The following is a 26,742-nucleotide window of genomic DNA, read 5'->3' as shown; positions in this document are numbered from 1 at the left end:
TATTTGGTCAAAAACAAAAGTTTCTCAATATTTTGTTATATACCCTTTGTTGGCAATGACAGGTCAAACGTTTTATGTAAGTCTTCACAAGGTTTTCACACACTGTTGTTGGTATTTTGGCCCATTCCTCCATGCAGATCTCCTCTAGAGCAGTGATGTTTGGGGGCTGTTGCTGGGCAACAAGGACTCAACTCCCTCCAAAGATTTTCTATGGGGTTGAGGTCTGGAGACTGGCTAGGCCACTCCAGGACCTTGAAATGTTTCTTACGAAGCCACTCTTTCGTTGCCCGGGTGGTGTGTTTGGGATCATTGTCATGCTGAAAGACCCAGCCACGTTTCATCTTCAATGCCCTTGCTGATGGAAGGAGGTTTTCACTCAAAATCTCACGATACATGGCCCCATTCATTCTTTCCTTTACACGGATCAGTCGTCCTGGACCCTTTGCAGAAAAACAGCCCCAAAGCATGATGTTTCCACCCCCATGCTTCACAGTAGGTATGGTGTTCTTTGGATGCAACTCAGCATTCTTTGTCCTCCAAACACGACGAGTTGAGTTTTTACCAAAAAGGTCTATTTTGGTTTCATCTGACCATATGACATTCTCCCAATCTTCTTCTGGATCATCCAAATGCTCTCTAGCAAACTTCAGACTGGCCTGGACATGTCCTGGCTTAAGCAGGGGGACACGTCTGGCACTGCAGGATTTGAGTCCCTGGCGGCGTAGTGGTTTACTGATGGTAGGCTTTGTTACTTTGGTCCCAGCTCTCTGCAGGTCATTCACTAGGTCCCCCCGTGTGGTTCTGGTATTTTTGCTTACCGTTCTTGTGATCATTTTTACCCCACGGGGTGAGATCTTGCATGGAGCCTGCGTCACCTGAGGGGGTTGATTCACTGATGTGGTCATCCTGTCTGGGTTGGCGCCCCCCCTTGGGTTGTGCCATGGCGGAGATCTTTGTGGGCTATACTCAGCCTTGTCTCAGGATGGTAAGTTGGTGGTTGAAGATATCCCTCTAGTGGTGTGGGGGCTGTGCTTTGGCAAAGTGGGTGGGGTTATATCCTTCCTGTTTGGCCCTGTCCGGGGGTGTCCTCGGATGGGGCCACAGTGTCTCCTGACCCCTCCTGTCTCAGCCTCCAGTATTTATGCTGCAGTAGTTTATGTGTCGGGGGGCTAGGGTCAGTTTGTTATATCTGGAGTACTTCTCCTGTCCTATTCGGTGTCCTGTGTGAATTTAAGTGTGCTTTCTCTAATTCTCTCTTTCTCTTTTTCTTTCTCTCTCTCGGAGGACCTGAGCCTTAGGACCATGCCCCAGGACTACCTGACATGATGACTCCTTGCTGTCCCCAGTCCACCTGGCCATGCTGCTGCTCCAGTTTCAACTGTTCTGCCTTATTATTATTCGACCATGCTGGTCATTTATGAACATTTGAACATCTTGGCCATGTTCTGTTATAATCTCCACCCGGCACAGCCAGAAGAGGACTGGCCACCCCACATAGCCTGGTTCCTCTCTAGGTTTCTTCCTAGGTATTGGCCTTTCTAGGGAGTTTTTCCTAGCCACCGTGCTTCTACACCTGCATTGCTTGCTGTTTGGGGTTTTAGGCTGGGTTTCTGTACAGCACTTTGAGATATCAGCTGATGTACGAAGGGCTATATCAATAAATTTGATTTGATTTGATTTGGAGCCCCAGATCGAGGAAGATTATCAGTGGTCTTGTATGTCTTCCATTTCCTAATAATTGCTCCCACAGTTGATTTCTTCAAACCAAGCTGTTTACCTATTGCAGATTCAGAGGACAGAGGAGCCTCTTAAAGAAGAAGTTACAGGTCTGTGAGAGCCAGAAATCTTGCTTGTTTGTAGGTGACCAAATACTTATTTTCCACCATAATTTGCAAATAAATTCATTAAAAATCCTACAATGTGATTTTCTGGATTTTTTTCTCATTTTGTCTGTCATAGTTGAAGTGTACCTATGATGAAAATTACAGGCTTCTCTCATCTTTTTAAGTGGGAGATCTTGCACAATTGGTGGGTGACTAAATACTTTTTTGCCCCACTGTAGGTCAGATCAGCTTTTCAATAAATAACTTCAACCAAACCCCCTCTCACCAGCAGAGGGGGGGGGGCGAGGGAACTGGTAGGGGTTAACACCTCACACCCTGTTGTAAATCAACAGTTAGCATCTCTCTCCAATGTTCACCAGAGGAATGTGACTTTGTTTCACATACTTTTCCCGACGAAATATTTCTAACATTGAACATGGGGAATGGTCAGAGGCGATCTAAAGAACTCTAATGACATTTTGGTTGTTATTTTGTGATGTAAAAAAAAATGTTGATACAGGAAATACTATAACTTGGAAAGTGTCCATCCCATGCGTTGAGCATTAAACATGAAAAATTATGAAAGTGTTTTTGTTAAGAGTGGGACATGAATTTAGGAGCCATAAGAGATAATAGTTGTACATAACTTTGTACAAGTGACAAGTCAAGCCCCTGAGTGAGGTCAGAGAGCGTGTCAGCCTGACGGAACCGCCCCTCTCGAACAAACTGCATAAATGATGGGTAATGAAATTAACATATCAGACCAGAGAGACGTAGAGCTGCAGCTCATGTGGTGGTTTGAACTCTGAATCTCAACATGAGGTAGAGACGATAATGTCACCTCTCGGACAATAACTGGTACGGCTGATTAGCTGTCCTAAGTAAAGTATCTGGAAAAGTGAACTTAAGTGGGACTATTCTACTACTCTTTTTAAACCATCGTAGTACGCTACTCTCATCACTCCACTGGGAACCATTGACATGACCGGCTAGCATATCTTCAAATAAGCATCTTCCAGAGCAAATGGAAGTACAATTAACTATGTAGTTCTGTTCAGGACTACATGACAACTACAAAGAGGGCCAACCGTATGAGACTTGTCGGAACCATTTTGGACAATCAGAGCCTTACAAGCATGTCACGAAAAGGCCCAATCCCCTTTCCAATGTGTCCCAGTTCCAACAGATATGTCATTTCACGTAAATAAATTAATGATTTCTTACTCCAAGTGCACGGCGGTTTGTGTGCAATGTACTATAATTGAGAGTAGTTTCTAAATGTAACAACTTGAAGTGTCTCTGTCTGTTTACTAGTTAGCTAGTAAATAAATAATTATTCAAATTTGTGTTGTACTAAATCATAAGTAAGGCTCGGGTTTTTGCAGATGCAAGGTGGTTACGACTGTTCTGAATTATGATATGATACGAGGTTATGATTTAATAAGTTGACTGTTTATGAATGTAATAGGTTACGACCTTTAGAGTTTAATTTGTGAGATGATAACTCTATAAAGAACTGCTCTCATGGTTCCCCAGATCCTAATGAGTTAATTGTCACATCATTCACTTAATCAGTAACAATAAAACATATTTAGGTTGATTAGATAAATAACAGTCTTCAGATTAAATGAAAGTATAAAGTCACAACACAATCAATAATATAATAGCAAAAATTTGCAAAAATAGCAAAGAAAAATATTGAATTATTAAAAACTATAAGAATAGAAAGGTTCAGATCTTTAGTGAAACATCACAACACAGTTGAAAAATGTATGGCAAATAGAAATCAAAACTGGAAGGTGTTCAGTGATAGATGGAAAGGGATATGGGTACATGAAGGACAAAAAAAAAAGTTAACTGAAGTAAAATATAATTTGTCCATAACATACCTTAAGGGAACATTTTGACATTCGCCATATGGTTAGTGAGAAATTCCATATTGCAAATGTACGGTCCCTTACCAGACGTCTGAAAACGCTTGTAAAGTTTGCGGACGGCGTCGGGCCGTGCGGCAAGGCCTGGATCTACCTGGAAGTCATCAAACTCTCTCTCTCTGACATTTCGGTTTCCGTTTTATAAAATAATCAAATTTTGGTCATTTTTCCGCTGTCCCGATAAATCCCACAAGAGGGCGAATGGAATCATATTGCAAATGTACAAAACATCACGAATCACGACGTGGCCTTATCTCCAAAACGGAAAAGACTTTGAAGACGAAACTTGGTGAGCGTAGGTTTGGCATAAGGGGCAGTTGGCTCCGAACAAGATGGCATCTAGGCCTCAACGGTTTTTGAGTTATGGCCATTTTTCTGGGATTAAAGGTCCAAAATAAAAATAGAGCAATAATTTTTTCGCTTCACGTCAAAGTCAAGGAGCCTCCGGTGTCAATAAAAAAAGAACCAGCCATTTATCTATCGGCATTTAAGAGAAATCGTACAATGTCAAATTGGTGATGTTCAAATATATATATATATATATATATATATATATATATATATATTTTTTTTAACAGTTACAGATCCAGTTGCAGCGTGTTCATACGAGTCTTTTTAAAGTGTGCTTCGGAGCTCTGCGAGATTTCTGTGATTTTCTGAAATAACACACACTCACTAAACACCCGGTAAATAAGTCAGTTCTTAACATAAAGACTTAAAACTCAAAATTATATAATTGCCTACCCCAAGGAGGATATGTGTTCACTTTCAGCTTCCTGTGTAAACCGGAAGTGCCTTAAAATGGAGTCATAGGTGCTGTTTCCAAGGGTTAAAAAGGTCAGATCTTTTCAAAACTTCATATGTGTGATTAGTCAACCCCCATGAACTGTAAGTCAGTCATTTCTCCCAACAGATGTCAAAGAAAAGTTCTCACACACACACACAGCAAGGATGGAGTGACAAAGTGTGGTGCTTAAAGACACACAGAGCCTGCAATGGCATTTCCATATTCTCTAGGCCGTGCCGAGTTCAACGAGATGCCCCGCTTGACCGTAGCTTGCTCTGAGTGCAGCGACCATGAGAAAAAGTAGGCCCAAAATTAAGCCTGGCCCTAAATGTAATTTGCTTTTGGGTGACAGTGAGAAGCACAATTCAACCTCAGGTACGATCCTGAGGTCCTCCCGATCTGTGCAAGCCTAACCTTGACCATGTGGCATTAACCCTTAACAGTAAAAGAGGGTATTTTGATCTCACCGATTACAATGACATCTCTCCCCATAGGAATACATTGCCTGCTCCTCTAAAGTCAATCTGAAGCCTATGTGGGTTATGAATGCCTTATGAACCTGTCTTCGATGACAGTCCATCAGGACACTATGAGGTCTGCCTGTGTCGATTCTAAGCTTCCTGAAGCCACCGGAAGTAGTTAAAATCACCCTAAACGTGTTTTTCCATACCCAACCAGCATTTTGTAATAAATAGTGAATTCAACCCTGTGTAAATCAGTCAGTTCTTAACGTAAACACTTAAAACTCAGGATTCTGTAAAGGCATACCCCATTGAGGATATGTGTTTACTTATAGCTTCCTGTGCCAACCGGAAGTGCCATAATTGGTGTCACAGGGGCTGTTTCGAAGGGTTAAAAAGTCAGATCTTTCCAAAACTTCATGTGTGATTAGGCAACCCCCATGAACTGTATATCAGTCATTTTTCCCATAAAATTTCAAAGAAAAACTAAATCACACACACACAGCTTGGAAGGAGGGACGTATTGGGGTGCGTAGAGACAGACAGTGCCTGCAATAGTTAGCTTTGTTCGAGCTAAAAAAGAACCGTCAGACCTAGAGTTCTGAAACTTTAGAAACCTGTTCTAGACCTCAGGTCGATATTGCGTGGTGAGTTACTTGGCTCTAGAAGGTTCTCGGACTGAGAAACAGCCTCGTACATTTGCAATGACTTCAATTCATTTTGACCATTACAAAAATGACGACATTTAGAAAAGTCTCAGAGACGCAAGACTAGGTGCATTGCAACCGCCTCGGCCCATATAGATGGACCCCAACGTTTCTGTCCGATTGCTCATTCAAGGACCCCGTAGCAAGGCATGGAAAAAAGTGGATTTTCAGCATCAATTAGGGTCTTGCTCGGGCACCAAATTACCTATTGAGCCGAAACTTGGGATTCGGGGTCGCCTCAGCTAGGCCTACACATAACATCAGAACTGGACCCGCAGCTAGAACGTAACTACGTGTTTTACATTTTTATTATGGTTTGAACAGAAGGCATTGTGAATTTTGGGCCAGCTCTGTAGTATAGTTGGCTACTAAACGAGTTGGAAAAAGTGGGTTTGGTGTCAGTTTGTATCAGTTTGGTGACTGATGGACAGTGACATGCTGGTGACTCTTGTCCATTTGCAATATGTTTAAACAGTGAGGTAACATCACCAAAATGACATTCTGAAATCAACCCTAACGAGCGATGGAGAGGAACCAGAATCACTGCCCAGCCATCCCAAGTTCATCGGGCCAGTCAATTTCACATTCCTTTGAGCATGACAAATTCGTGATGGTACATGCCCATTGAAACATATTGCAAATACACGTGCACTTGCAATATGATTCAACAGTGAAAAAAACATCACCAAATGGACATGATGAAATCAACACAACGAGTGATGGAAAGGAACAACTATCACTGCCCGGCCATCCTGTGTTCATCAGGCCAGTCAATTTTGAGCATTTGGCCAAAGAAAAAGTGACTTTTGACTTTGACTTTGACTTCCTATGAAATCATATTGCAAATGGACAAAACATATGCCTTATGCACAAGTTTTTAAAAAAAAATGTTGATAATAAAATATGACTAAAGTATGTTGATACAGTTCTTATACGTGTGTAATTGACACAAAATTCGATCGAATTTTGAAAAACAGTCCAGAAAGCACTTTTCTAAGGATGTGTGATGTTTTTTCAAAATTTCTGCTATTTTTGACTTTTGACTTCCTGTGAAATCATATCGCAAATGGACAAAACATATGCCTTATGCACAAGTTAAAATGTAAAAACAAATTATGATAATAAAATTGGACAAAAGTGTATTCATACAGTTCTTACACATGTGTAATTGACAAAAAAAATCGAAAGAATTTCGAAAAACAGTCCAGAAATCACTTTTTAAGGTGTTGCTAGGTTTTTGATTTTTTTCAAAATGTTGCTTTTGGAAGTTGACTTGTGTTGCATTTGCAATATGAAAAACTACGATGGAGCGCGCTCGCCACCTGTTGAATTTTTAAAGTGTTACACCTGGCATTTGCAATCAACTTTGAACGAAACGACACCGAATTGAGTGGTATTGGACACCGTGTATATGGTTTGTCCAGTGCCAATGACTTCCCATTCATTTTTGGCCATTTCAGGGGGGTGTTCCCTTACATATACAGCGCATTCTGAAAGTATTCATAAACCTTGAATTTTTCCACAATTTGTTACATTACAGCTTAATTCTAAAATTGATTAAATTGTTTTTTTCCTCATCTAGCTACACACAATACCCCATAATGACAAAGGAAAAAATATATTTTTGTGAAAATGTATTAAAAACAGAAATATCACATCTACATACTAAGTATTCAGACCAATCCTTTATTCAGTACTTTGTTGAAGCACCTTTGGCAGCGATTACAGCTTTGAGTCTTCTTGGCTAAGTTCTGTCAGATTGGATGGGGAGCGTTGCTGCACAGGTATGGTCTCTCCAGAGATGATTTCAAGTCCGGGCTCTGGCTGGGCCACTCAATGACATTGAGAGACTTGTCCCAAAGCCACTCCTGTGTTGTCTTGGCTGTATGCTTTGGGTCGTTGTCCTGTTGGAAGGTGAACCTTTGCTCTGAACCTTTCAGGGTCCAGTCTGAGGTCCTGTGTACTCTGGAGCAGGTTTTCATCAAGGATCACTCTGTACTTTGCTCCGTTCATCTTTGCCTGGATCGTGACTAGTTTCCCAGCCCCTGTTGCTGAAAAACATCCATACAGCATGATGCTGCCACCACCTTGCTTCACCGTAGGGATGGTGCCAGGTTTCCTCCAGATGTGATGCTTGGCTTTCAGGCCAAAGAGTTCAATCTTGTTTTCATCAGACCAGAGAATCTTGTTTCTCATGGTCTGAGAGTCCTTTAGGTGCCTTTTTGGCAAACGAAGCGGGCTGTCGTGACTTTTTCTGAGGAGTGGCTTCCGTCTGGCCACACTACCATAAAGGCCTGATTGGCGGAGTGCTGCAGAGATGGTTGTTCTTCTGGAACGTTATCCCATCTCCACAGATGAACTTTAGAGCTTTGTCAGTGTGACCATCACGTTCTTGGTCACCTTCCAGACCAAGGCCAAAATGCAAAGCTGTCATCAAGGCAAAGTGTTTCTATTTGAAGAATCTCAAATATAAAATGTATTTTGATTTGTTTAACACTTTTTATTCTACAATGTAGAAAATAGTACAAACAACGAAAAACCCTTGAATGAGTAGGTGTGTCCAAACCTTTGACTGTTACTGTATATATAAATAATATATCATAGTTGGTACAGTTTGAATGAGTAATTTGGTGACATTTTGTACAATTTAAATACTCTAGAGTTTTATGTTGTGAGTGTTAATTGTTTTTTGATAGTGAGTGTCTTTACACAATGGGAGACAAAATTGGTGTTATTCCTATCGACATGAATGTGGTGTCATATTTAAACTAAGTTGACTTGTAATTGTCATTTGTTTTTTGTTCTTGAGCTGTGTCTGTGTATTTGAAATTTGTGAGAAAATTTGCTTAATCTTGAAAATTCTCAGTAATCTACAGCAGCATTCTAGAATTCTATTGGGGTCCAAAGGGTTAAATCAGTAGAGTCTCTCTAGAAAACAACTTTTTTCCAAATTCAGTACATGTTTCAGGTCAACGGGTGCTTTTTGTATGACATTACATGCAGTCTGTAGATCGGCTATAGCTGGTTCACAGAGGAGTCAGTACATCACAGTGTCATCAGCATAAAAGAACCAATAGCATTTATATACAATGTGAATAGTCACACGACCTGCTAATACATTACTCTGATTAGCAGTAGGATTGGGAAACTGAATATAATTTTCAGTGTACTGAATGTGTGCTTGTCTCACCTTTTTCCAACCTCTATCATGTACCCTGGAACAGTCTTCCAGTGAATCTTGGCCTTCAGAGTGGGTCTGGACCCAGGCAGATGTGCAGTGGCAGTTTTCATTGACATCTCATATGACTGACACTCAGCTCCCCATCTTAGGTGCATCTAACATGAAAAGGAGAACACTTATGAAGCCATCACATTGAATAACATGTAATGTTTCTCCCTATTGAGAGATATCTCTTCCCACCTTGTATCTACACTATTTAGAAAAAAAGGTTTGAAAAGGGTTCTGCCCCTCTCCTGATACGAGAACACGTTTTGGATCCAGGTAGAACTGTTTTGGGTTCCATGTAGAACCTTCTGTGGAAATATTTCTACATGGAAACCAAAAGAGTTCTACCTGGAACCAAACAATTGTTATTCAAAGGGTTCTCATATGGGGACAGCTGAATAACCTTTTTATGTTCTAGTTAGTACCTTCTTTTCTTAGTGTACTGCCTATTGCCTTCAGGGTTGGGAGGGTAAACAGATTACATGTAATCAGTAACATGTAAGGGATTACAAAAATTAGTAACTGTGATCTGTTACGTTACCAGCAAAAATGTTGTAATCAGATTACAGACACTTTTGAAAAACTAGATTACTTCGAGGATTACTTTTAAATTCAGAAAGGATGTTTGCAAAAACATATTTGGCACCTCTCTGTTTTTAAATGACATTCAAATCAGCATTGAAAAAATGCTCAAATGTAAGTTTGTTCCACCTGAGTGTCTGACCACAAGCCAGAGACCACTATGATGACACACCAAATGTGTTGGATGTGGGAATGGATCGCGGGAAAAGAGCAGGAATAGGCTTATATAGTCTACAGTCCAAGATATGTCTCCAATGGTTTGACTACTGCCGGCATACAAAGATTATCCAACTTGAACAAACGCTTGGAGGTAAGGATAACAACAGTTTTGTAGTCTATGGCGAAACGGATATCAATTATTATTAATATCTACATAGCGCATTGATGTGAATCACACTGCTGCTCTCTCATTTAGTTATTTGCGCCTTATGGATTGTGGTTGTTGTGGCTGGCTGTTCACAAATCGAAATGTACATTTGAACCAAAGAAAATCAAGAAAGATTGCACAACAATCACTGTTCTTGAAACCAGTGGACAGCCAGTGAAATATGCGCTCTTGCAACAGCTGCATAGTGCGGATCCCAGCCTATAGAATAAAGGTGGGAATTTTATTGCTCAATCTAATTCATGCTGATAGGAAAAGAAAATACATAGGCCTAATGGACACATGCTCAAATTCGCACATGTTTGATAGACTTAAAGGGGTAATATGTATTTGCTACATCCATTTTTGGACTAATAAATCCATTGATTCTTGACAAATAAAACTTGGAAATGCCTCATGAGCTTAGTTTAACTGTCACACTCCATAAGAAACCAAAATATGAGCTTGTTTTTCTCCATTGTTTGTAAACATTGTAAATGTAAACAAACAAGGTATATATACAGTGGGGATATAACTCCCTCCCACTGTATCTATTTTTATTTCAACTTTTTTTAACCAGGTAGGCTAGTTGAGAACAAGTTCTCATTTACAACTGCGACCTGGCCAAAATAAAGCAAAGCAGTGTGACACAAACAACAACACAGAGTTACACATGGAATCAATAACACATGCAGTCAATAACACAATAGAAAAAAAGTCAATAGTGTGCACACAGTGTGTGCAAATGAGGTAAGATAAGGGAGGTACAGCAATAAACAGCAATAAATAGGCCATAGCGCTGAAATAATTACAATTTAGCAATTAAACACTGGAGTGATAGATGTGCAGAAGATGAATGAGCAAGTAGAGATACTGGGGTGCAAAAAAAAAATAACAGTAAGAGGATGAGGTAGTGTGATGGGCTATTTACAGATGGGCTATGTACAGGTGCAGTGATCTGTGAGCTGCTCTGACAGCTGGTGCTTAAAGCTAGTGAGGGGGATATGGGTCTCCAGCTTCAGTGATTTTTGCAGTACGTTCCAGTCACTGGCAGCAGAGAACTGGAAGGAAAGGCGGCCAAAGGAGGAATTGTCTTTGGGGGTGACCAGTGAAATATACCTGCTGGAACGCTTACCAAGGGTGGGTGCTGCTATGGTGACCAGTGAGCTGAGATAAGATGGGTTTTTACCTAGCAAAGCCTTATAGATTACCTGGAGCCAGTGGGTTTGGCGATGAATATAAAGCGAGGGCCAGCCAACGAGAGCATAGAGGTTGCAGTGCTGGGTAGTGTATGGGGCTTTGGTGAAAAAACGGATGGCACTGTGATAGACTGCATCCAATTTGCTGAGTAGAGTGTTGGAGGCTATTTTGTAAATTACATCGCCGAAGTCAAGGATCGGTAGGATAGTCAGTTTTACGAGGGTATGTTTGGCAGCATGAGTGAAGGAGTCTTTGTTTTGCGAAATAGGAAGCCGATTCTAGATTTAATTTTGGATTGGAGATGCTTAATGTGAGTCTGGAAGGAGAGTTTACACTCTAACCAGACACGCAGACATTTGTAGATGTCCACATATGCTAACTCAGAACCGACCAGATTAGTGATGCAGGACGGGCGGGCAGGTGCTGGTAGTGATCGGTTGAAAAGCATGCATTACTTTTAACTGCATATAAGAGCAGTTGGAGGCCACGGAAGGAAAGTTGTATGGCATTGAAGCTCATCTGGAGGTTAGTTAACTTATTCGGGTTAGGGGGCAGTATTCGGAGGTTTGGATGAATGAGGTGCCCAAAGTAAACTGCCTCTTACTCAGGCCCAGATGCTATGATATGCATATAATTGGTAGTATTGGATAGAAAACACTCCACAGTTTCCAAAACTGATAAAATAATGTCTGTGAGTATAACAAAACTGATATGCAGGCAAAAACCCGAGGACAATCTATCCAGAAATAATAATTTTTCAGCTCACCACTGATTACAATGGCTGGGAATGGGAATATAAATGGAACACCTCCCAGATTGCAGTTCCTAGGGCTTCCACTAGATGTCAACAGTCTTTTTTTCTAAGTGGCTCCCATTTGTCTGTCGTGTTTGTTGCACGTTCCAGTGAGGGCATGCACTTCGTTATTTATCTCCGGTAATGTTATTCTCTATCTTAAGTTTATCGTTTATTTACATAATAGGGTACCTGAGGATTGATTAGGAACATTGTTTGATATTTTTGGAAGAAGTTTATTGGTAACGTTTGGGATTCATTTGTATGCATTTTTAACCCCTAGTGACTCCCCATATCGGGTGCGGGAACGTAATCATCGACTGACACTAATTAGCATAACGCAACGGACATAAATATTCCAAGAAAGTATTCCTATTCATGAAAATCACAAGTGAAATATATTGAGACACAGCTTAGCCTTTTGTTAATCACCCTGTCATCTCAGATTTTCAAAATATGCTTTTCAGCTAAAGCTAGACAAGCATTTGTGTAAGTTTATCGATATCCTAGCATAGCATTTTGTTCAGCTAGCAGCAGGTAACTTGGTCACGGAAATCAGAAAAGCAATCAAATTAAATAGTTTACCTTTGATGAGCTTCGGATGTTTTCACTCACGAGACTCCCAGTTGGATAGCCAATGTTCCTTTTTTCCAAAAATATTATTTTTGTATGCGAAATAGCTCCGTTTGGCTGAGAAATCGCCCGGAAATTGCAGTCACGAAAACGCAGAAAAATATTCCAAATTAGCTCCATAACATCGACAGAAACATGGAAAACATTGTTTATAATCAATCCTCAAGGTGTTTTTCAAATATCTATTCGATAATATATCCAGCGGGACAATTGGTTTTTCAGTAGGACCGATTGGAATAATGTCTACCTCTGTATTTTACGCGAGAATCACCCTGGGAGCCATCAGGTGACCAGTTGCGCAATGTAGCTGCTTACGGGTATTCTTCAACATAAATGTGTAAAACTGCGTCACAATGCTGTAGACACCTTGGGGAATACGGAGAAAAAGTAATCTGGTTGATAGCACATTCACTGCTCAATAGGGACGCATTGGAAGGCAGAGCTTTCAAAAGATGAGTCACTTCCGGATTAGATTTTTCTCAGACTTTCGCCTGCAATATCAGTTATGTTATACTCACAGACAATATTTTTACAGTTTTGGAAACTTTAGAGTGTTTTCTATCCTAAGCTGTCAATTATATGCATATTCTAGCATCTTGTCCTGACAAAATATCCCGTTTACTACGGGAACGTTATTTTTCCAAAAGGTCACAAAAGGTTAATGAGCGAAACCAGTGGATTACGGAGTCAAGCGCGCCAATGGAACAGACTTTTTTGGGATATAAAGAAGGAATTTATCGAACCAAATTACCATTTGTTATGCAGCTGGGACCCTTGTGATTGCAACCAGATGAAGATCTTCAAAGGCAAATTATTAATTTTATCCCTATTTCTGACTTTCTTGACTACTCTGCTCGGTTGGAAAATGAATGTAATGCTTTTGTGTGCGGGGCGCTGTCCTCAGATAATCGCATGGTGCTGTAAAGCCTTTTTGAAATCTGACAAAGCGGCTGTGTTAACAAGAAGTTAAGCTTTTAACTGACACTTGTATTTTCATGAATGTTTAATATTAGAATTTTTGTAATTTGAATTTTGCGCTCTAGAATTTCACAGGATGCTGGCCAGGTGGGACGGTAGCGTCCCAATGATCCACAATACGTTTTAACACAGTGTCCAAAAAAGGGCCAGAGGTACACAAAATGGTATCGTCTGTGTAGAGGTGGGATCATAGAATCACCAGCAGCAAGAGAGACATCATTGATGTATACAAAGAAAAGAGTTGGCCCGAGAATGGAACCCTGTGGCACCCCCATAGAGAATGCCAGAGGTCCGACCTCTGAGAAGTAGTTGGTGAACCAGGCGAGGCAGTCATTTGAGAAACCAAGATGCCGATAAGGATGTGGTGATTGACAGAGTCGAAAGCCTTGGCCAGGTCGATGAAGACAATTGCACAGTACTGTCTTTTATCGATGGTGATTGTGATATCATTTAGGACCTGGAGCGTGGATGAGGTGCACCCATGACCAGCTCGGAAGTCAGATTACATAGCGGAGAATGTATGGTTGGATTCGAAATGGTCGGTGATCTGTTTGTTAACTTGGCTTTCGAAGACCTTAGAAAGGCAGGGTAGGATAGATATAGGTTGGTAGCAGTTTTGGGGTTGTACCTGGTAGGTTCATTGATAATTTGTGTGAGATTGAGAGCATCATGCTTAGATTGTAGGATGGCCGGGGTGTTAAGCATGTCCCAGTTTAGGTCACCTAACAGCACAAGCTCTGAATATAGATGGAGGGCAATCAATTCACATATGGTGACCAGGGCACAGTTCAGGGCAGAAGGTGGTCTATAGCAAGCGGCAACGGTGAGAGACTTGTTTCTGGATAGTAAGACAGAGCTCTGCAGGCTATCTCTGCAGTAGATTGCAACACAGCCCCCTTTGGCAGTTCTATCTTGTCGGAAAATGTTATAGTTAGGGATGGAAATTTCAAGGTTTTTGGTGGACTTCCTAAGCCAGGATTCAGACACGACTAGGACATCCGGGTTGGCAGAATGTGCTACAGCAGTGAATAAAACTATTTTAGGGTGGAGGCTAAACATGCATGAAACCAAGGCTTTTTACGGTTACAGAAGTCAACAAATGAGATCGCCAGGGGAATGGGAGTGGAGATAGGCACTGGATTAACCTCTCATCACCAGAGGAGCAGAGGAGGAGTAGGATAAGGGTACGGCTGAAGGCTATAAGAACTGGTCGTCTAGTACATTTGGAACAGAGAGTAAAAGGAGCAGGTTTCTGGGTGCGGTAGAATAGATTCAATGCATAATTTACAGACAAAGTTATGGTAGGATGTGAGTACAGTGGAGGTAAACCTAGGCATTGAGTGATGATGAGAGAGGTATTGTCTCTAGAGACATCAATTTAACCAGGTGTGGTCACCGTATGTGTGGAAGGTGGGACAAGAAGGTTAGCTGAGGCATATTGAGCAGCGCTGGAGGCTCTACAGTGAAATAAGACAATGATCACTAACCAAAACAGCAATGGACAAGGCATTTTGACATTAGGGAGAGGCATGCGTAGCCAAGTGATCATGGGGTCCAGTGAGCTAGCGGGCGGGCATGGGCAAGCAGGCTAGCAGATGGGCCTGCTCGTGCGGTTACATTGGCAGACCAGTCGTGATGGATCAGCAGGGGTCGGTGTAGTAGAAGGGTCCAGGCCAATTGGCAAAATAGGACCTCTTCAGCTAACAGTCTGGTATGCTCTAGACAGCTAGCGGGCCGTGGCTAGCAGATGGAAAATTCAGGGACGTCGTGACGGAGGAGCCTGTTGAAAAATCCCCTCAGGCGGATTACGTCGGTAGTTCAGTTGTGATGGATTGGTGGGGCTCCGCATCGGCAATAAATTGGGGTCCAGGCCAATTGGCAAAAATAGGTATTGTAGCCCAAGGAGTGGCTGATGGAATTCTTCAGCTCGCCGGGAGATGGGCCTAGCATAGGCGAGCTCCAGGCTAATTGGTGCTTGCTTCGGGACAGAGACATTTTCCAGGAGAACCCAATCGGCTAGCAGCTAGCTAGCCGCAATTATCCAGGTTAAGAGGTTCAGAGCTTGTGGTAGGAATCCGGGGATATGGAGAAAAAGAAGTCCGATAAGCTCTGGGTTGAATCGCGCTGTGCAGACTGGCAGGAGTTTAGCTGATGACTGCTAGCAGTGGCTAGCTGACTACTAGCTAGGAGCTGGCTAGCTTCTGTGTGGGGTTCTGGTTCTCAATTAAAGAAAATAGCAGATCCATACCACTGTGGGTGAGGCGGGTTGCAGGAGAGTTTGTTGAAGTTGGGTTTAAGAAAAATATCAAAAATATATGCGAAGAAAAAATATTTAAATATACGTATACTGTATATATACCGTACATGTATACACATGGGACACGACAAGACAAAGAAAAAAGACGCCTGACTGGTACGCCATCTTGGATTCTGTATAGACTCATAAGATGCTAAAAACAATAATTGTGATATCATGGATGGTCAGCCCTTGCATCCATAGCTCTGTCTATTAATCTGAGAGTGGTTATATTTCTCAAGGCCCCTCCCCCCGGGGAAACTGTTTTGTTATTGCTTTATCTGTGGATTTGTCCTTTAAACAGCTGCATATTATCAAGATATCAAAGGTTCACCAACAAAAAGGTAAATAATAGGCCTTTTTCAAATGCAGCACATGGCATTAATTATTCACATGTAAATAGCACTTTTCAGTAGCGCTCAAAGCCTGCAATTCCATGAGCGCAGCATTTATTTTTCAACTCGACTCAATGAGCCCACCGTGACCACAAAATAATTAACAACAGAGTAGGGATAGCTAATAAGTTTTGGGGTGATGCTCAGGTAAAACCTTTCCAGAAACAAGTCTCTCACTCACTCTCACTCACTCACTCTCACTGGTCATCCCCAAAGCCAACACTTACTTTGGCAGCCTTTCCTTCCAGTTCTCTGCTGCCAATGACTGGAACGAATTGCAAAAATCAGTGAAGCTTGAGTCTTATATCCCCCTCTCTAACTTTAAGCATCGGCTGTCAGAGCAGCTTACCGATCACTGTACCTGTACACAGCAAATCTGTAAATAGCACACCCAACTACCTCATCCCCATATTGTTATTTATCCTCTTGCTCTTTTGCACCCCAGTATCTCTACTTGCACATCATCATCTGCACATCGATCACTCCAGTGTTAATGCTAAATTGTAATTATTTCGCCTCTATGGCCTATTTATTACCTTATCTTCCTACTCTTCTACATTTGCACATATATATAGCGAAACCATATATTTTTCTATTGTGTTATTGACTGTACGTTTGTTTATATGTAACTCTGTGTTGTTGTTTTTGTCGCACTGCTTTGCTTTATCTTGGCCAGGTTGCATTTGCAAATGAGAACTTGTTCTCAACTGGCTTACCTGGTTAAATAAATGTGAAATAAAGAAATATTAACAATTTGGCTAATCTATACTTCCATATTTCCAAGTCGTATACTTGAAGATCATGGAGTATATCATTTATTGGACTGACTGGAATTGTGATAGACTTTGGTTTTCCATGTAAAGATATAATTTAATCATATTATTTTATGTAGTAGAACGCGATGGGTTTGAAGAAGCCTACATAACCAACCCATAAAGTAAAATTGAACATCCATATATGGCCAGCTATGTAAACTTTAACATTGATTAGTCCTGCAATAGATGTTGTTCAATTGGTAACATACATTTTTGTCTTCTTCTAATGCCTCCCTGGGAAAGTAATCTCAAATTAACTCAATGTAATCAGATTACGTTACCGAGTTTGGCTAATCCAAAAGTTAAATTACTGATTACAATTTTGGACTGTTAACTATTAACAGACTACATTTAGAAGGTAACCTACCCAACCCTGATTACCTTTAGCTGCTCCTGCCGGACCTTATCCACATTTGCATCTGTGCACAACTTCCAGTTGGCCTCCTCCCCAATCTGAGACACGATCAGCTGGGTGTTGTCCATCTGGGCAGCAGGGGTGTAGAAAGCAGCTGCTTCGTAACCCTCTGGCTTTGTGTTGCCATTCATGGCCAGAACCTTGATGGTGAACACTGGTTCAGAATTGGCATTCCAAGCCTGAGGAGGAGTACAAGAAGGCACAAAGGTCCTTATACTGCCATCACTGTTTTGTAAACACAACTAGGTTTCAGAGTGAAATACATAATACTTTCGTCATGTCTGAAATAATGCAGACAGTGATGACACTGTCTTTGAATATTGATTGATATGTATATAATCCCCGTTAAAACAACAACCACTACAAAAAGTTACAGTAGTCAGTGGTGCACTTCAGCCATAGCCCTACCTCAGAAGCAGAAGCTTCTTTGGCTTTGAAGCTTGCTTGATGAGATGTTCTGCTGCTTGAGGAACTAGAGGAGTGATGGAAACTCTTGGTTGCGTACTGCAAACACAAAAATAGAGTAGAAATGGTCACATACTGTATGAACTTAGCTATGTATGTGTGCAGATCATGACAGTACAACCATGACCAAGTACCTTGGGAAGCTTCTGCAGGGTGTCAAGCAGGTGGCGGAAACTAACTGGGTACTTGGTTGGGCTGGCGTTCATTTCAATGTGAATCTTGTCAACAGGTTTGTTGGACTGGACTGATAATGAAAGAGAGGAATTTGATTTTAATAGTCACACTTATGAAATCTAATGAGGCTTGTTTTTGTTTAATGTAATTCCATTTCCCTTTCAAATGTTGGTGCTTTATTGTGAAAGAATGAAAGGCGAAGATAGATTAGAGGAATGTATATAATAGGTCCAGTCAAGTAAGGTGTAAGCAAGGACTGAACCCTGCCACAGGGCTGATGTACAGTCTGGGGTCGGCAGCACAAACGGTGGACCAGTTCCTGGCACATCCAATAAGGCTCAATAAATGACGGTCCAAAACAATGTACAAGAAAAAGCCTATTACGTCATACTTTATACTTGTATATGCTGTTACCTGGTTGAATTGTACATGCAAAGTTGGTGTATCCCAAGAAGTAGTAAAGGGGGTATTCATCAATGTAGTGTGATCTCGTTGCCTCAAACTCAACACAGAAAACTGCCCCATAGATGTTAGCCTCTGCACACACCTTTACTTGTGGATGGTAAATGTCAAATTTTACAATCTATTTGGCAAAAAAGAAAGCATATTAGGAGTGCACACATATCTCTCTTACTTTGCGTGTAATAATCTTTGCCTTGGAGAGTGATTGTACCTTTTGTCCAGAGGTCAAATATCTTTGCTTAGGTGGCTCTATATCCTTATTAGCCTCAACAGAGTCAGGCATCATTGGGGTCATTTTAGCACGTGATGGCTCCTCAATATTCCTTGAGACCGCATATACGTCAAACCTATTGTAACAAGAAGAAAACTAGCATCTGTTAAGTTACTATCCATTGCGACACTTAAAATATTGTTTTTGACAGGTCTAATTAAATGTGAGAAACATACTTGACTGAGAAAAGTTTAGTCTCCTCTTTGCAAGCAGGAAGGTCAATTTCAAATGTTTTTTGTTTGACGTTCATTTTCATGCTGAATTCCCATGGTATGGCAACTACTGTTTTACTCTTCAGTTCCGCACCACACTGGAAAATGTCAGTGTTTATCCCATGGAAGACAAATTGGTCCTTTGAGAAACTGCAGGAAAATTACATATAGAACACAATCAGTTATATTAGCATTGAACAATAATTGAGCCATGAAAACACTCTGTAAAATGAAGCCATTGATATGGGAGGGTTCCTCATAGTATTGTTCTTCTCATAATATGATGCAACATATTGAATAAATACTTGCCGAGGCCTGGAGGGGTCCAGCTGTGTAAGCCGCTGCCCTCAGTGCCTCCAGATCACACTTACTTGGTAGTGCTGCAAGCAACCCATTGCTCTAGCACTACCTCTCTTTCTCACTATCCTTTACAAGAAACATACAAATATGCAAGTTTGACTGCCCCAGCTACCAAAACATAAATACATATTTTACCCAGCAAATCCATCAGTCACTAGTGAAACATCTGAGGTCAACAGTTGTCCCAGGCGATCAGTCAGTGGTGGGCTGATTGCAGCCTTAGCTACATAAGAGAAAATGTTTGTGTTTTATTGATTTTGTATATATATACACATTTATTTAAAAAATTGTATTCTGCTTTGTAATTCAAATGGCCTTGGTATTCAATGTTTACCATTGACGGTAATGGTTGTTACTGTGTTATAATATTTGCTGATTTCCAGTGGGAGACCAAGGGATGTGGCTTGGATGTAACGGGTCTCAAACATAAGGAAGGGCTTGGTCCAGTGCCATGACATCCCCTTCTGAAGATTTTCAATCATACTCCAGACTGGACTCTCTTTGCCTGCAGATGGACTGACAGTCTGCATGGAGATACCGTGGCAGAAGAGCACAGTGTGTAACAGCTTATTGAGACCACAGGAAATGTGTATCATGAGGTTTTGTTATTGCCCAGAGTGGATAGAGAGGGACATGATGTTATACTGAGTAACATGCAATACTTGATTGACTAGAAATCTCACCTTGATAACACTCTGAATTAAGTCATTGTTCAAATCCGCGAAGAAGAACTCTTGACCAAAGATTCGTGTATAGGCAGACAAAAGAGGCTTATCCCCGGGCAATGTCTTCCAATCTTGCAGCTGAAAGAAGATGATTCAATAGAACAAAGTTGAGTTTAAAGGGATGGTACAGTACATTTGAGGGCACTTTCTTACTTTTTCTTGAAAAGTCATGAACTCACCACTTTGAATATGGCCTCAAAGTCAGCGTAGCTGAGATGGCCGTTAAAAACTTGAATGTTCTGTCTAAACAGTTCCTTAATTCCGTCAGCACGGAAACCAAGCTTTATGACAGAAACAATAGTCAAATAATGTTTTACTTCAGCATGAAACAGAACAAGTACAAAACAATTAATATGAACATTACCGATTACCTCCACAAGTTGTAATATTTTGCCAATGAAATGGAATTTCCCTTTAGTCACTATTTCTGTTGGGATGTAGCTTGCAGCATTTTTCAGCATGAAGATCTCAGTGGCTGTACCAATCAAGAAGTCGTCTGGATATTCAAGAGATATGTGGTCAGTCAATGTTTTTGCGAAGAAAACAGTTTCCTCAGCCTTTCGTATACTGTATGTTCTCAAAGTAAACCCGTGCCGCTTACAGGTATTTTGAACTTACCATTAAACCAATCTAGGTGCATGGCTTTGCTGTAGTGGTAACTGACACGACCAAATTTAGGGGCCAGGATTTTCACAGCGACATTGCAGGCTGTTGAGCTTTAACAAAGATAACAAAACAGCCACAATTTAAATGCAAAATCAGAAGCATTGACACAACAAATGTCACTCTGCCCTGACAGAAACACTCACAGGAAGTGGTTGTCCGGAGTGCTTGATTTGGCAATGCTCCCAATGAGAGAGTAAGAAAAGCTAGCCACATGCATGTCAGCCTCTTCCAATAGGAATGCAGTCACTGTAGACACCAAAGCCAAAGGTGGCTTAGTTTCAAACAGAATCATACATGCCAGCATACGGATCTCAGTGGGAAGGTGCTTCTGCACAAACAGGCTCACTGTGATGTCCTGGACCTGAAAACACATACGTAAGACATACAGTAGCTAAAGTCATATTATCAAAGAGATTAGACTGGGACTAATACAAAATCCGACTGTATGTCAACTGGTCATCATTTCGTCTGATATAAAGTAAATTTAGTAAATCAATAGATACTCAGTTGCATATTTTTCAATGAGGTCTTTAATTAATTTTCATTTGGGGAATTGACTTGATATCCTAATGTGAGTGGGTCGAAATGTTATTGACACCAATTTAACTCTGACACCAGAACCACAATATCTATGACCGACTTCCTAAATATTATCACCTTTTTAATTTTTTGGTTTGTATTCTGGAATTCAGATTTTAGTTGTGAATGTGTACACAATGAAATAAACCAAACTACTGCTACTACTAGTACTGCTACTACTACTAACGCTGTGGGGGTCTCTGACTGCCAGGTGTCTCAGAGACTGCACGGCTGCACTTAGCACACGGGCTGGGAGTGTCACAGGAGCGGCAGACACTCCGGGGAGGAAGCGCCTGATGGTCTTAATGCTGGATGGGTGGCCTGCATTCCCAATGGCCTTCAGGGCTAGCACCATGTCGAATTCATTGTTTCTCTTCAGGCCATCGATCACCAGGTCCAACAGGGGCTGTTTGAGACGGACGTGTCACATCTTGAATTCTGTAATCTGCAGTGATTTGCAGCTAATATCTATTCAGAAAGAGTCTGAACAACAGCAAAACTACACAAGATTATCGTAGCAGTAGTCATAACATTCACAATACCAACTTCTGCCATATAACCATAATAAACTGGAACATAGATTATGCATTTGGTTTCTTTACCAGTAAGTAATGCAATGGTAATTGAGCCAATTACCTGAACAACTGCCGCCGGGCAAGACCGACCATACTCATAGGTACAGTACCTATAGACCAGTGATCCATAGGACAACACCACAGTGTTCCACAGCATTGGGTGGGACTTACTGAAGGGCATGGACAGAAACTCCTACAGAGGGACGATTGATTATGAATCACTCTGAACACATCACATGATTTTGTCATCTAGTGTAAAAAGAAATGTTAAATGGCCCATAAGCCCATGTAGGGACAATGCACTCTTTGTCTTTCTACTGTATAACAATAATACCTCCTGTAATGTAGTGATCATTATGCTAAAATCCAGTCTGTGTATTAGTACAGTGGGATTCCAGTTCCATGTTTTACAGTAGCCAGACAGTGGGAGTGATATGCCATGTGTACTATGTCATACCAGCATACTTCTGAGTAAAGTTCAACTAAAGTATACGAACACCCCAACCACAGTTCTTATGAACATATGCAATTTAAACAACCAAGACAATCACCTTGGCCATCTCCATCAAGTCAGTCTCTGCTGCTAAATGATTAAATGCGATCAGAAGTGTTTGTCCAGCCTCGTTGGCTGATACATCACCGGCTTTGAATCTGTTCTTCAGGAATTTGAGGACTCTTGCATCTGCAACTTCAACAATCGTGTCCAAAAGCCACCGTCTGACAAGAGAGAAGGATGACAATTTAAAAAAACTTTGTAGCAAACATAGGCAATCCTTTGAAATATTACACTTAAAATAGAAATGTTTACCATGGAAACCATAGAATGTTTAAATTAATATAAAAATATGCCTATATATACACACACTACCGTTCAAAAGTTTGAGGCCACTTAGAAATGTCCTTGTTTGAAAAACACATTTTTTTGTCCATTAAAATAACAAAAAAATGATCAGAAATACAGTATAGACATTGTTAATGTTGTAAATGACTATTGTAGCTGGGAACGGTATATTTTTAATGGAATATCTACATAGGCATTCAGAGGCCCATTATCATTTTAGAAGGCTAGTTGATCATTAGAGAACCTGTTTGCTATTATGTTAGCATAGCTAAAAACTGTTGTTCTGATTAAAGAAGATATTAAACTGGTCTTATTTAGACTAGTTGAGTATCTGGAGCATCAGCATTTGTGGGATTGATTACAGGCTCAAAATGGCCAGAAACAAAGACCTTTCTTCTGAAACTTGTCAGGCTATTCCATGCGAGAAATTGCCAAGAAATTGAAGATCTCGTACAACGCTGTGTACCTCCCCCTTCACAGAACAAAGCAAACTGTCTCTAACTAGAACAGAAAGAGCAGTGGGAGACCCCGGTGCACAACTGAGCGGGAGGACAAGTATATTGCGGTGTCTAGTTTGAGAAACAGAGACCTCACAAGTCCTCAACTGGCAGCGTCATTAAATAGTACCCACAAAACACCAGTCTCAATGTTAACAGTGAAGAGGCGACTCCGGGATGCTGGCCTTCTAGGCAGAGTTGCAAAGAAAAAGCCATATCTCAGACTGGCCAATAAAAATAAAAGATTAAGATAGGCAAAAGAACACAGACACTGGACAGAGGAACTCTGCCTAGAAGGCCAGCATCCCAGAGTTCCAGCTACAATAGTCATTTACAACATTAACAATGTCTGCACTGTAATTCTGATTAATTTGATGTAATTGTAATGGACAAAAAACAAGGACATTTCTAGGTGACCCCAAACTTTTGAACGATTGTTTACATACAGTAAAACATATACATTTGATTATAAATTAAATAAACATGAATATGCACCTGTGTTCATCATTCCCTGAGAGCTGTTTCCACAGAACCTCGTGGTTTTCTAGCGATGTCACACGCAGGAGTTGGAAAAGAACAACAACATCCTCACTTGTTGCACTGTCCGTCTGGTAGATGTTCGCTTGGGCCAAACGTTTGATCATGTCTGCAATCTGTGAACAACAATGTGGTTGCATTTGTTTGAGGCATATCACATGTTAGCAGTAAATAATCATGAGCCATAAACATTTTCATGACAGGGTGAGGAAAAAAACATTTTTAGAGCAAGTTTTGAGTATTATTGATACCCTGTTCTTTACCTTGGGCACTGGATCATCCAACTTCTTCATCAAAATGGGGATTTGGGCCAACACTTTCTCAAACTTGTAAACTAGATTCCCTCGGCTAATCATGGGACCAACAGCAGGGGTCACCACTGTGTCAGTTACACTGAGCAGCACAAGCTCTTTCCTAAAGGAGAGTCAACAAGAATAGCATCTAACACATACAAACTTTGGCATCCTGGTGAGTATGCCTCACTATAGCCCCAAGACTGAGAACCTCTCAGTGAACCTCTTCGCTGCACTTCATCTAAGGCTGCGTTTACAGGGAGCCAAATTCTTATCTTTTTTATCACACATTTTTTATTTTGACCAATTAGATCAGCTGTTTTGCCAATAATCGGGCAAGAAATCTGAATTGGGCTGCCTGTGTAATCGCAGCCCTATAACTCGTCTCTGGACATCTCCTCCTGGACATTCCTTCACATAATTTAGTGTTAGGCTGTGTTTTCACTACGGAAGCCCAATTGTTATTGTTTGCTCAATTATTGGCAAAAGATCTTATTGGTCAAAAAAACAATTTGTGGATTTCATCAATTATCAGAGTTGGGCTGCCTGTGTAAACGCATCCTTAGTGTGTACATGGCAAATAAACCACATTCACCTATTATTCTGTATGTTGGTGTTTAGTCATTACGCCTCTAACCGTGTCATCTCTTTCAAGTCCTCCAACTACAAGGTGGTTCTCATTTTCAGACACCCAATTTTATATAGTGAAATGAAAGAAAACAATGAGATTTGTCATACGTGGCTTGCAGTTTGGAGTTCCCCCCTTTCACGTTGAATGGGGAGAAATGCTGGCGCTCCAATGCATGAGCCTTCTTGATCAGGCCTCCGTCAACTGTTGGTTTCACTGTGTAGACATATCTCACTGTTGAAATGACGGAGTCGCCTCTCTAGATGACATAAAATAATACAAAAATTATTGGAAGTGAGTGACTGTTAAAGTATACTATTTACCTCGATGGTCTCTGTAGTGTTGGCACTGTATACTCGTTTAAATAGAATTGTGCATGTTCACATATAGGTCTATGGATTGGAAAGACAAACCTCTTTGGAAAGTTTGTTGTCGACAGCAAGTGCCATTCCTCTGTAAATGGCTGCCTTTTTTTTGCAGTTATTAATGTCAACAATTTGGGTGACCGACAATTCTTGGGAGTTGGCATCCTCCTCATTGGCATACGTACTCTGGCACAATCCATGGATCCCGAACTGATAACAAATACATAGAATAAACCTCACATTAACAGTGCTCTCTGCAATTTCTTTACAGATGAAAATGCAATATAACATAAGCATTGTTTATGTAAAACCTGTTTTAGTTACCTCCTCAAGCTCATACACTCTTTGGGTGGTCTTGACTGTGACTTGGAAGAACCCAAGTATGCCTCTCACAATATTGACGATGGTGTCAGATATTTCAGCAGAGGTGCGAATGTCACCAACCCGTCCCTTGGCGTACTCGAACATGAAGGGTTTGCTGAGCTCGGCAGCAATCCGTTTGGTAAGCTTTGGTGAGGCATCAAATGCATTCTTCCCTGGGATGCCATTGAACTCCTCGAAGTTCAAGTTTGAAACCTTAAAACAAGAAAATATAATTGGATCACCAGGTAGAATGAATTGCTTATTTACGATTAAAAAACGTTTTTCAAAGGAGTTTGTTTAAATTCCCAGGATATTGACACATTTTATGTTCATCAAAAGAAACGTAGATCCTTAAAATAACACATGCAGTATATTTCTCTTCTGAAAAATTAGGTAAAGGTCTATGAAGTACATTGCATTGGTAATTTTAATTGAATGCATACCCGGAGAAGGAATGTTTGTGCAGACACACCAATGATCTTGACTTTGCACACAAGTCTCACACCAGACTCTACAAGGTTTGGCATGCCACGCCCAATATTCACCATTCCCTCATATCTGTACTCATAGGTTTTCTTAGGGTTCAAGCCAGGCTCTACAATACATCATTGATATATAATTATTCATGAAAACATGCTAATTTGAATGTAGGGTTAGTTTTAAATGATACATTTCAAAACACTTGATAAAGAACTCACCATAACTGATATGGGCACATGCTGAAATGAAAAAATGAAAAAATAATTTAAAAAATTGTCATAAGTAGCTAATTAAAAATAATTTCCATATTTCTGTTTCTCTGCACACTTACCGGCCAAGGCCACAAGGTGACAAAGAAGGAACCCCCACATGGTGAAATCCAGGAGTGGGATCCTGCAGCTCAACGTTTCCTTTTATATGCAATGCTGTGTTCTCAATGACTAAACAAGTACATGACCCAGTGTCTGCACAGCACATCTTTGGCATCAATGAGGGGCATAAAGTAACAAGGGGGCAAAGGTATGTCAGACGAGTGTAACCAGTGACGTTGACAGTGGTCAGTATGACATGGAAAAGGAGGACATTTCAGGAAAAATAAACAGTGATCTAAAATGGACACTAATAATCAGTGCTTTGTGAAACTCACATTACAAAGAATTGTTTAAAATTCAACATCTTTGACCTTATTTGAATGCACAAAGTGTGCTGCTTGCACAAATAATATATTCACAGGATGTACACAACATTAGGAACACCTGTGCTTTCCATGACATAGACTAACCAGGTGAAAGCTATGATCCCTTATTGATATTAATTCCACTTCAATCAGTGTAATGAAGG

General features: G+C 40.8%; 1 protein-coding gene across 2 annotated transcripts in view; it reads right to left on the bottom strand.

Moving 5' to 3' along the window:
* Nucleotides 1–26,394, bottom strand: part of LOC139406914 (vitellogenin 3, phosvitinless) — a 42,416-nt gene extending 16,022 nt beyond the window's left edge. The window contains exons 1-25 of one of the 2 annotated variants that reach the window (XM_071150073.1): nt 26,234–26,394; nt 26,121–26,141; nt 25,866–26,017; nt 25,384–25,635; nt 25,108–25,269; nt 24,805–24,953; nt 24,037–24,187; nt 23,732–23,889; nt 22,450–22,615; nt 21,960–22,091; nt 21,511–21,729; nt 20,888–21,105; nt 20,697–20,794; nt 20,450–20,574; nt 20,258–20,359; nt 20,037–20,156; nt 19,688–19,877; nt 19,489–19,576; nt 18,958–19,143; nt 18,722–18,857; nt 18,463–18,631; nt 18,009–18,118; nt 17,818–17,913; nt 17,376–17,588; nt 8,903–9,048 (exon numbers count right to left, since the gene is read on the bottom strand). In XM_071150073.1, coding sequence (XP_071006174.1) covers nt 8,903–9,048; nt 17,376–17,588; nt 17,818–17,913; nt 18,009–18,118; nt 18,463–18,631; nt 18,722–18,857; nt 18,958–19,143; nt 19,489–19,576; nt 19,688–19,877; nt 20,037–20,156; nt 20,258–20,359; nt 20,450–20,574; nt 20,697–20,794; nt 20,888–21,105; nt 21,511–21,729; nt 21,960–22,091; nt 22,450–22,615; nt 23,732–23,889; nt 24,037–24,187; nt 24,805–24,953; nt 25,108–25,269; nt 25,384–25,635; nt 25,866–26,017; nt 26,121–26,141; nt 26,234–26,273 — 3,599 coding nt within the window. In that variant the 5' untranslated portion in view covers nt 26,274–26,394. The remainder of the gene's footprint in view (nt 1–8,902; nt 9,049–17,375; nt 17,589–17,817; nt 17,914–18,008; nt 18,119–18,462; nt 18,632–18,721; nt 18,858–18,957; nt 19,144–19,488; nt 19,577–19,687; nt 19,878–20,036; nt 20,157–20,257; nt 20,360–20,449; nt 20,575–20,696; nt 20,795–20,887; nt 21,106–21,510; nt 21,730–21,959; nt 22,092–22,449; nt 22,616–23,731; nt 23,890–24,036; nt 24,188–24,804; nt 24,954–25,107; nt 25,270–25,383; nt 25,636–25,865; nt 26,018–26,120; nt 26,142–26,233) is intronic. The other variant, XM_071150074.1, reaches the window with a different exon arrangement.
* Between the last annotated feature and the right edge of the window lie 348 nt (nt 26,395–26,742).

Source organism: Oncorhynchus clarkii, chromosome 4, assembly GCF_045791955.1.
Source record: "Oncorhynchus clarkii lewisi isolate Uvic-CL-2024 chromosome 4, UVic_Ocla_1.0, whole genome shotgun sequence".
Taxonomy (NCBI): Eukaryota; Metazoa; Chordata; class Actinopteri; order Salmoniformes; family Salmonidae; genus Oncorhynchus; species Oncorhynchus clarkii.
This window is presented reverse-complemented; position numbering and strand designations above follow the sequence as displayed.